This window comes from Cibotium barometz, chromosome 24 (genome assembly GCF_041138505.1).
Source record: "Cibotium barometz isolate CiBa-2024 chromosome 24, ASM4113850v1, whole genome shotgun sequence".
Lineage (NCBI taxonomy): Eukaryota > Viridiplantae > Streptophyta > Polypodiopsida > Cyatheales > Cibotiaceae > Cibotium > Cibotium barometz.
This window is the reverse complement of record NC_141069.1, coordinates 34,915,300-34,926,557: the sequence shown is the minus strand read 5'-3', so window position 1 is coordinate 34,926,557 and position 11,258 is coordinate 34,915,300. Positions and strand designations below refer to the sequence as shown.

The following is an 11,258-nucleotide window of genomic DNA, read 5'->3' as shown; positions in this document are numbered from 1 at the left end:
GAGAGGGCTTTCTAATACCATCACCAAATTGATGAAGATGGTGAGAGGGTTGTTGGTGAGTGAAGGCCTCGTTGTATTGGGCACTGAGGCTAGGGTGGAGCTTGCAAAAGTCCACCATCTTGACCAACATTTTGCCAGGAATGTTGTGGAGTTCTTTTTTCTTATGTTTGAGTTATTTACGGATTTTGAGGCTTGCGTTTTTTAATTCATTTTTTTCCACCAAGAGATGCCACGTGGGTGAATGTGCTTGTAATATTTCAAAAAATGCTGTAATATTGTTCAAGTAACGAAATCATGCAGCTATAGGCTTTGCACGAAGGCACATCAAATGCGTTTTCAAAGATTCTAGCAGAGGGGACTGATGCGAGGTCATTTCAAACATAGCATTCTAAGAAGCTTGAGTGGCTTGGAGTTCACATCCATAAACGTGGCCTTTCAATTGTGACGTGTTGGTAGTAAGAGGAAGGGGCGTCCGCCGTCCACTCTATGTGAAATCAATCGCAAAGGAGCTCTTATGCTTTGCTCGATGCCAAATTAGGGCAAACGTATAAATACCAACGATAGGGAGTAGGTTTCTTGCTACGTGCCTGCCAGGGATTCTCTCCTCTCTCAGGGATCCACTACCTGCTGGTCTTTCTCCTCTCAGTACCCAGGTGGAGCAGCACACGATGATGCAGGCCGCGCCCCCTGTCCAGGCGAACGATCAGCGGCAGTGGGCAATGGTTCAGCAGCAAGCGGCACCACAACAAGAGAATTATGCCTATGGCGTTCAACAAGAGCATTATGCACATGGCGCCCAACAAGAGCATTATGCACTTGGCGCTCATCAACATCAACAGGAGCATTATGCACATGGCCCGACGCATTATCAAGTGCCGCAGACCTTTGAAGAAGTCAGAACTTTGTGGGTGGGCGACTTGCAGTACTGGATGGACGAGAATTATCTGTGTGGCTGCTTCTCAGTGACGGGAGAGGTACATGCTATTGTCATTTCAATGCCCAATCAACATAGATAGCCCATAGCTGTATATTGGTGTTCTTGGTCAGCTAATGAATCCCGATGAAAACAAACTCTCTCTCCAAATAGAGCATGCTCCACTTACGACCATACGTAGCCTTCAAAGGCCGCAAATAAACATCTTTTGCATTTCATTATTATTTAGTAGATTAGGTTGATAGAAGGGTGTCTCCCACAATCAATTTTATTTTCTTTCTTCCTACTCTCTGTATGCTATCAAATTTGTATGTTAAGGTGTTTTGACTCTTGAGCAGTCATGCTTCCATTGTACTTCATCTGGCAGCCAAGGGGCGGTTCTCCTACAGCCATAGACACGACGAGGGGGCGTCTACAATCTTGAGAGGAAAGGGATCAATATGCCATCTGCGGTGGTGAAAACTTGCTATCCGCACCTGGTGTTTGGGGTTGTGTTAGTCTCCCTCTGAAGGAGAGTCTATATACCACAGATGGCCGTGACTGCCCACCATGAACATTGTGTGGGGGGGGGGGGGGGGGTTGGGGTGCGACTCTCTAATGTCAAAGATCACCATGGAGATGTGCAGGGAAAAGATCGCCAGCCAAGATGGGGCTGGAGGCGCGTTAAAGGGCCTTTGCTACTTCAGAGGAATGGCTCTGTTGATTGGACGTACTGTCTGTCTGCCTTGGATACCTGCACGCCACTTTGCCTGCATGGGGGGGAGGGGAAATTGCCTGAACTGGATCCATGAGCCCATTGACTGAGCCGGGCCAGAGGGGTGGCGTGATGGGAGATGGAAGAGGAACTTCCATAGCGGAGGGTTTCTAATCCACTCCTTGTTGATAGAAAAGATGTAAGATCCTCCCAGGAAATCACCTAAATCACAGGCTAGACACAAGGTTAGCACAAATAACTGTCAGAATATGCAGCGGAGATGATGACCAGATCTGGGAACACGAGCAAAACGCAATGGAGAAAATCACAGCACAAGAGAGAGAGAGATAGAGGCATGTAACTCTGCTCTATATACACAAAAGAATCCCGGAATTGGTACAACAATGACAAGGGGCTGGGGGCCATTTTATATGGCCCCCCAACTACAGTCGGTCTGCTATAGGGCAGCCGACAGGACACAAAAATCCCCACGACTGTAAAATACATAGTCGGCCAGCAGCAAAGGGGGTCGGCCAGCATTAGGGAAGTCCACGACTCATGCAAATCAGTTGGCCACCTCCAGAGTCTCCACAGATGGAGTCGGCCAGGTTCAAGGTCCTCCTGCCACTACAAGACTGCCTCCCATGCCACAGAAAAATAGGGAAAAATGGGGGAAAAATACGGAGAGTGGGGAAAAATGAGAAAACACCTAATAAGGGTGGGCACACCCACAACAGAGGCCCTGGTGTATATGTATAGACAGGAGATGACTTCTAACACCCCCTCTCAGCTCTTGGCTGTGAAACCAACCACAGGGAGCTGGGGTGCCGCTGAGCAAATCTTGAGATAGCGACTTCGTGAAGAGGTCCACCGTACTGTCCTCCGTCGAATAGAACTCTAGCAAGATGCCATTAGCAACGATCTGTTCACGAACAAAGTGCCTTTGGATGACCATGGGTTCCTCCAGTGGAAGCCCAATCCTGCAATGCAACCTCTGCAACCTCACCACCTCACAAGCAGCATCACAAGCAGCCCGGTACTCTGCCTCTGTCGTCGACAAGGCAAAAGATGACTGCCTCTTACTGCTCCGTAAAACTGCTCTTGGGCCTGAAGTAGATCTCCTCGTGTCCATATCTCCTCCCCAAATTGAGTCACTCCAACCATGGAGTCGGACTCCATCAATCAATCCCCCTCCTGTGTACAAGAGTCCATGATCCTTCGCATGCCGCAGAAACCACAGGAAACGCAATCCTGCCTCCCAAAGAGTCATCTGCAACCGCCTCATCAGGAAGCTCACGTCCAATCTGGTGTCCATCAACCAGATTAATGAACCATTCTGCTTCTCTGAGTCAAAGAGGCATCACACTGCTCACAAGGATCAACACTTGTTACGGTGCAAAACCAAGTCCTGGAAACCTGCTGAAGACCACGCAAGGCCTTCTGAAACCTGTTAACCACCCCCTCTGAATCCGGAACCACAAAGCCTGGAGTATGCACCTCCTTCTGCAAGTAATCAACTGCCACCTGCCTGGCTTTCCGAAAGGTCCGTGTGGAAAGAACATCCTCATCTACAGGAGGTTCTTTGTCCCGAATACTACGAGACATCAGAGCATAAGTTACCTGTTCAGTTTCCTCTGACTGACGAATACAAGAACTACCAACATCAGTACTGGAGAGTTCTTGCCAAAACAACTGCTGCCATCTATTGGCAAGCTATCCACCATTTGGTCCCGGAAAGCCTGCACCTGCAGCGTATCCACACTTAAGTGGCCATTACCAGACTGCCACTCATCACAAACCTGAGGACCTGGGAGAGAGAGTGTTGAAAGCTTGTAAACTCCATTCTCCACTCCGCCTTCCCAAACCACCAGGCTGGCCTGTTGCTTTGTCCCGGAGAGCAACAAAATGCTCATCAAACTCCACCCGTACGCCAGTCTTGCAAACCTAATGCACTGACAACAACAGATGAAAACCAAGTGACGGAACATACAACACCGAGGAGGAATGCTTCCCCCCTCTGCCATCGGGAACTATCTCCATCCTGCCCTCACTGTGAATTGGGATAGTGGATGTATCCCCAGTAAGAATGTGACCAGAATACTTGCAGAGATCCTGTAAATCTGAACGGGAAGGAGTCATGTGCCTGGAAGCACCACTGTCTAGAATCCACTCCCAAGTATCCGTTGCAGAGAATCCTCCAACCTCCCCCCTACCTGAAGAAAATGAAACATTGGTGTCCATCACCTCCAGGTGCACAAAAGCCGGAGTTTTCATGATTGCTGCTGAGGAATCGTCACCCTTCTCGGTCTTCCGCTTGGGACACTGCCTCCAATAGTGGCCTTTCTCGCCACAATCATTATAGGTCCTCTCCGCCTTTAGTTTCTCGTGGTCAGCATCGGACTTCTTCTCAGAGGAAGCCTTCCCTTTGCCCATGTTACGGCCTTTCGACCGTTGGCCAGTTAAGGCCTCCGAACCTCCACCCTGAGGGTTCGTGAATCGTTCCTCCTGGTCCCATGGGCACAAGCTCCTCCCACGTGATGGTGCTGAGTCTTCCACTGGTAATCAAAGACGAGTAAAATGCTGAGTACTGAGAGGGCAAGTGCGACAGCAACGTTATGGCCATGTCCTCTGACGATATCTCCTTCCCAGCCTGAAGCTCTTCCCGCTGAAGAGCGTGCAGCTTGTTAATATGCTCCCGCATTGTCGACGACTTTGCAGGGCTCATAACCCGCATGTGTACTTCCAAGGAAATCCTCTTCATGGGCGATACCCTGTTGTAAAGAGAGGCCAAATGCTGCCATATACCTCTGGCCAGCGTCATATGCTTTACATGATTGATTACCTGCGGTATGCAGTTGAGAAAGATAAACGAACGGACCCTGGGGTTGACACGATCCCACATCTGTGCCTGTGCCTCCCGGTCCTTTCAGATCGATAGTAACTCCCCTTCCTCTACTTCCGGCCGTGGAACCCCAACAACGACGAAATCAGCGAGGTCGTAAGACTCCAAAATAGATTCCATCATAACCTTCCATAAGTTGCTCCCGTCCAACTGACGGTCCACCGGGAACGTGGGGAGTGTCGCGATCTTCACATGCCTCTCGGCCATCTCAAACAGATCTGCCATTGCGGGGATGTACTCTGGGTGGGAACAAAGAAGAACTAACACCTGCAAGTGGCTGTCCAGCAAATCAGCCCGCTGTCCTCTTGCTTCTCCTCTTCCCGAACAGTCCCGAACAGTCCACCAATCAGCAACACAACAGTCCCCCTCTTGCTCACACAAATCCCAAGAACTATCTAGAGCCTGGGCTCTGATACCATGTCAGAATACGCAACGGAGATGATGACCAGATCTGGGAACATGAGCTAAACGCAATGCAGAAAATCACAGCACAAGAGAGAGAGAGATAGAGGCATGTAACTCTGCTCTATATACACAAAAGAATCCCGGAATTGGTACAACAATGACAAGGGGGACTGGGGGCCATTTTATATGGCCCCCCAACAGCAGTCCGCCTACTGTAGGGCAGCTGACAGGACACAAAAATCCCCACGACTATAAAATACATAGTCGGCCAGCAGCAAAGGGGTCGGCCAGCATCAGGGAAGTCCACGATTCATGCAAATCAGTCGGGTCTCCACAGATGCAGTCGGCCAGGTTCAAGGTCCTCCTGCCACTACAAGAGTGCCTCCCATGCCACAGAAAAATAGGGAAAAATGGGGGAAAAATACGGAGAGTGGGGAAAAATGAGAAAACACCTAATAAGGGCGGGCACACCCACAACAGAGGCCCTGGTGTATATGTATAGACAGGAGATGACTTCTAACAATAACATAGAAGGGTGCATGCAAGCTCACCACCTAACCACGGTCCGCGTCCATAGACCTCTCTCGAGCTAGGGGCTAAAGCTCACTCCCACATATCCATGCCAAATCAGCCCTCCCGTCCCATATCACTAGGGCCTACCCGTAGAGGCCCTCGGCAAGTCATTGTGGTTTGCGATCTCCACGGCAAGAGTATGACTACTCTAGTCGAGGCATAGATCAATTCTCAAGCTAGAATGATAATAACCCATAAGTCACTTATACAGAAGAGAGAGAGAGCTGAGTATTCAATATATTGATAAAGTACAAAAAGGATGTACAATCTTACAGCCATAGGCTGCCTTCATGAAAAGGTAAAGTACCATATATTCAATATATTCATAAAGTACAAAAAGGATGTACAATCTTACAGCCATAGGCTGCCTTCATGAAAAGGTAGAAACCCTAGTCTAGTCCTAAATCTAAGACCCAATCACAAGGAGGGATTGAATGCCTAACATTGAGCAAGTGTGCCCCATTTATAGGGCTGAATTGCCTTCATGGACAAAGATTCATGTATATACTGCAGCCGAGAAAAGAAGCTCCTTCCACACCTGGCCGACAGCCTCCTGTCCTTTTCTATAAGGTCTCCTGCCCCAAACCTAGCAGCACAAGCTCCTAAGCTGTCTTCTGGTCTGGTTCTTTATCTTGTTGCCCTTCAAGGACATAGCTCTGAGGATAGCCTCCACATGTCTTGCACATGACATCCCTCTCTGCTAAACTTGATGACGGGATTCCAATCTCTGTTCTTGGATGACTTTGTGTGACCAATGGCCCAGAGCGGCACCCAAAAGGCTCAGTATTATTAACCTAATTTTTTTTTGCTTGGGCTGGCTGAATGCTGCCTTTTTTGGTTGTCCAACGCCATTTAAGGGTGCAGCCGCCTGGCCCAACATCATTACAATCAACACATCAACCAACACACACTAGCCGGCGCTTCGTCATCAACACACGTCGTTATCATCATCATTCGGCGTCAACCAACTCAATCGCATACCAACTGGCATACCTCCTGCGCATCACACAACTGGAGCAGCCTGGCTGATCAACACAAGGCCTCCTGCACATCATACGACAGCATTAGCTGGCTGAACCTTCATCAACGCATCCAGCAGTGTTTTCAGCCCTGTGCATCGCATCCAGCCGTCCACAGTAGCAACAGCCCGGCTAATCTACGCGCATATCTTCATCATCGGGTCTACTCTTGCAGTGTTTTTGCTCCATCGCATCCAGCCGTCCACAGTAGCAACAGCCCGGCTAATCTACACGCATATCTTCATCATCGGGTCTACTCTTGCAGTGTTTTTGCTCCATCAGTATTCAGCAGCACACCTGCATCTACTACAGTCCTGCGGTTGCATCCTTCTACCTCTTGGAGTGCCACCGCTGTCCCCGACGTGAGCCTTCGTCATCGACTTCGCCTTTGCTTCTTCACTGGTCCACTACTCAGAGTCACCTCACATCAGAGGGCCTCTTGTACTGGATTACATTCACCATTATTCATATACTCATTCATCCATTTCATGCTGTGTTGATTTACTCTGATCTCTCGCACATGTGGTCCTTTCGTCTTGTTGCCCTCACATGGTATTAGAGCTATCGTGAGGAAAGGGATTGAAGACCTTGAGAGCACACAACATGGATCGCCTATCCATGATTCCGGAGGACTAGCCTTTGTCACTAGAAGTTGATTCTCCTTACTCAGATCTAGACCACCACACAGAGGATGGGACTTCTTACTCACTGGAGAGCCCTGTTCAAGGTCTTACATTGGGAGATGACCAGCTTGTCTACACCTACTCTCACTCTACACCTTTGGCATCTCGCCCTTCCTCTCCGTGCTTATCACACTTCGCTTCCAGAGGGGGATACATGCCTACAGCCAGTTTGCTAGTACTGGACCTGGTGGTCAGCCTCATCTATCTGCAAAGCTCTGTTGCGCAGTCTAGCCGACAGCCTGGACTTCGGTTTGGTTCATTCTGTCAGGGAGGATAGGTACTTCCGTGGTCGTCTGGAGATCCATCGTCATCAACTCAGCTGGAGACCGTGTTAGGTTCGTATGTACCATTGAGTGCTTATGTGCCTAACACTACCTGGGTGGGTGTCTTCTTTTGAAGCACAGGTTCAGCATATGGTACCAACTACTATCCTCGATCCCTGGAGCATAGTTGTTTCTCGTACCGGTACGAATGGGTTCGTACCGTACGATATCGTACGATACGAGATCTTTTTTTTTTCTTGAAAAAAAAATTCCAAATGCTAAAAAAAGATATAGAAACCCTGCTTTACGAAGATCCCAAATGCTCACAATACTTCGCAACTTTCGTGTCCACTCAGTATTCCATATGGGGTTGTTGAGAGACCTAAAAATTTGGCGAGGTAGATTGGTAGTGTACACTTGATTGGTAGGATGAGAGAATCTTGCTACATCACTTGGGGGTCCCTGGTATAGGTAGGCTAGACAATTAGATTCTCAAGTTATGTACGAGGGAGAAGATTTGGACATGGCCATTTTGATCTAGAGAGGAGTCCTTAAACTTATCACCCTAGGTGCACTCCTCGTATTTGTGCAAGGACGGTCCCTTAGTCATACACGTTACAGTGGGAGACCTTTGGTATTGCATTACCCATCCAGGTTCTTTTTTGGAGACAATCGGGAGATCCAACCGGGAGAGACACATATCCATGTTCTGGTTCCTCAAGCACTGTAGACTCCTCCCCTCCCAACCTTCCCTCACATTCAAGCTTGAAGCTCCATAGGTTGTAAGTGTAAAAAATAAAAACCATATTTTATCGTACGGTATCCGAAAATTTCATATTGTACCAAAAATTCTTGTACGGTATCGTATTTTCGTACCGTGACAACCATGCCCTGGAGTAATGTGGACCCGAATAGAGGAGGGTCTAGGAGCAGAGTACGCTCCCAGACTACTGGTGTTCAAGGAGGTAACACTATTTTCTCTTTTGGTTCACCTTCTATTCCTGCTCCTAATGTGTTTGGAATATTGCACAACCACAAGCACAAAATCCTCCCACCCAACCCATGCTTCTTCTTGTTGCTAGCGTTGGCATGCAGCCATTACTAGCTGCACCTCCATAGTGACTTGCATATGGCTTTTATCCAACACAAGGATCTCTCGGCACTATGCCTACCGGCATTGTGATGCCACCCAGCATGGATGTCAGGTACTTTACCAACCCATCACACTCACTCCACCAATACCAGCTTATGTGCCTACTCAAGGATTTGTGCCTTAGCTAGGTATTCCACGTGCGCCGAGTGCCCAGTCTTATATCCCATCTTATGGATTACCCTTGCCAGGTCCTACACCTGTGCCGGGTATTAGTGGTTATTATGGAGTTCCATCTACCCCTCTACACTCCGGATATGGGTACCAGCCATCTTGGACCCCACCATCTCCTTCCCTCCATGTCTCTATGTCCCAAAATGCTTTCACAGAAAAGATTTGTTTCAATGGGTCTAATTACACCACCTGGGCTAACCTTATGGAATAGGTTTTCACCTCCCAAGGTTCTTGGAACCTGGTGAAGGGACTTGAACCAAAACCCTACCCCTCCCTAGTACCTCCTGAAGTCATCCCGCTATTGGGAAGCTAGGAATGCCATTGCCATAGTGGAGCTCATGCAAGGCCTTCTGTCGGAGTTTCATTCACAACTCCAGTAGTTCCCCTATGTCTTTGATACATGGGCACACCTTGCAAAGAATGAGTGTCGTTCAAAATAGCTTGGACCAATGGAAGATAATGTTCCCATTTGGACTGCTTATGACTTGAGAACATCAAAGGCCAGCTGGTTATAAATTTCTTTTTGGCCATCTGTCTGCAGATGGAATGCACTAGACAACTGCAACCTAGTTCCGAAGTTTTCAAATAATGCCCTCCAAAAATACGAGGTAAACTTGGAATCTCTATCTGAGGTGATGGTGCTAGGCAAACCACAAACTGGGTACCAATGCTTGAGAAATAGACGAGCTACGTCCTCGGCTGTGGCCGTATGCTTGCATGGGATGAGCATGCAGAATTTATTAAAGGGATCCACAATGGTGAAACACTGAGTTTTACGGGATCCGGTGGATGCTAGTAAAGGCCCTATAAAGTCCATAGATATGTCGATGAAAGGTCCGTCGGGGATAGGCAAGGGTTGAAGTAAACCAGCCGTCTTTGTATGTGGAACCTTTACTTTTTGACAAATCTTACAGGCTTGTACATGTGCATAGACATCACGCCTCATCTTTGGCCAATAAAAGGACCGTTCTAATTTCTCGAAGGTATTGTTGATACCCCTATGTCCTCCAACCAAGGAGTCATAGGCATCATGGAGAAGAGCGGAACGCTTTTCTTGAATGACACAGAGGCGGTTCTTGAAGAACAACAAACCGTTCTGGATGGAATAATGGCCTGGCTCATAATTGAGGGCCAAATTGTACCGAGTACCAAACTCAGGGGAGTCGACATATTGCTCTTTCATACATACTAAGTCCTTCCCCATGATTTCGAGAAGGGTAGATTCTTGGATTGCTTGGATGTTGGCCTTTCGACTAAGAGCATGTGCTACTGGGTTATGCTTACTAGGGATATATTAAATCATTCCTCCAAACTGTTGGAAGAGTTGACTCCACTTGTCCTGTCGATCACTCTACTGGGCACTGGGCATAGTTTGAAGCCACTTAAGTGCTTGGTGGTCTGTTTTCACTGTGAAAACTTGTCCATAAAGAAAAGGCTTCCAATGTTTGAGTGCTGTGATCACACCCAAAAGCTCTTTGTCGTATACCGAATAATTCTAGATCATAATCTCATTGAAGGCAGCTTGAAGGCCGCCTTCCATGAGGTCCCAATGACGAAGAAAGAGAGAGACTAGAAGTCCATTCACCCCCGGGCAGTTGCCCATGGGAAGTGCCATCAATGCCTCCGCCAACTTCTCAGCAGTGAATGGTGTCAATAAGACTGAAGAGAAGGGGGAACCACCTCCCTCGTGTGCCGCCACACCCTCTCACGCGCGTCCACCACCTGTGGAGATAATGGGGCACTTGTGAGAAGAGATTGAAAAAAGTCCTTGGCGATGGCTCACACATGGGGGGGATCTGAAACAATAGCTCCATCCTTGCTACGCAACCTACGAATGCCGTCTCTCCTCCTGTGGGGGCCGGCTATCTCAAAGAAATCCCCTATGACTTTGTCGCAAGCCCGAGTCTAGAATGAGGCCATGGCATGATACTTGTACTGCACCCTCCTCTCCTCGATGGATCTAATCTCTGTGCGGGCGGTAGCAAGTTGACTCTCAATCCACTGGCTATCGAGGGACCTCTCCTGAAGCCGCTGTAAAGAGGCTAGACTCCTCCTCAAACTCCTGTCCTACTCTTGGAAGCCCTCGAATCTGCTCTGAGCTGCCTCCTGCAAGAAACTGCTCATCTCCCCTAGGCCCACATCCAATGTGCACGCAGCAGAGCCTGAAATAAAGTCCAATCCCACCCATATTTGCTCTATCCTGCTGCATATCTGGGGGTCACAAATGAGGCTGTCCGAAATCCTCGAGCTCGCATGCCTGTCATGCCTCCAGGGGTCATCTAAGGACAGAATAACCGGGGCGTGATCAGAAAAGGAAATGCCTGCCAGGATACTAGTCATGCCCCCTCTACTGCAAACCCACTCATCAACATAAAACTTGTGTAGTCTAGAGAGGTTGGGACTGGTGCTCCTATCCGATCTCGAGAAGAAAAGGCTCCCAGGGGTATGCCCAAACTCTGGA

At 48.5% G+C, this 11,258-nt stretch overlaps 1 protein-coding gene across 1 annotated transcript in view; it reads left to right on the top strand.

Moving 5' to 3' along the window:
* Positions 1-526: 526 nt before the first annotated feature.
* LOC147625218 (polyadenylate-binding protein RBP47B'-like) overlaps positions 527-11,258 on the top strand; it is a 102,455-nt gene continuing 91,723 nt past the window's right edge. The window contains exon 1 of the mRNA XM_086818485.1: positions 527-974. Within this exon, the coding sequence (XP_086674611.1) occupies positions 669-974 (306 nt within the window). The 5' untranslated portion in view covers positions 527-668. The remainder of the gene's footprint in view (positions 975-11,258) is intronic.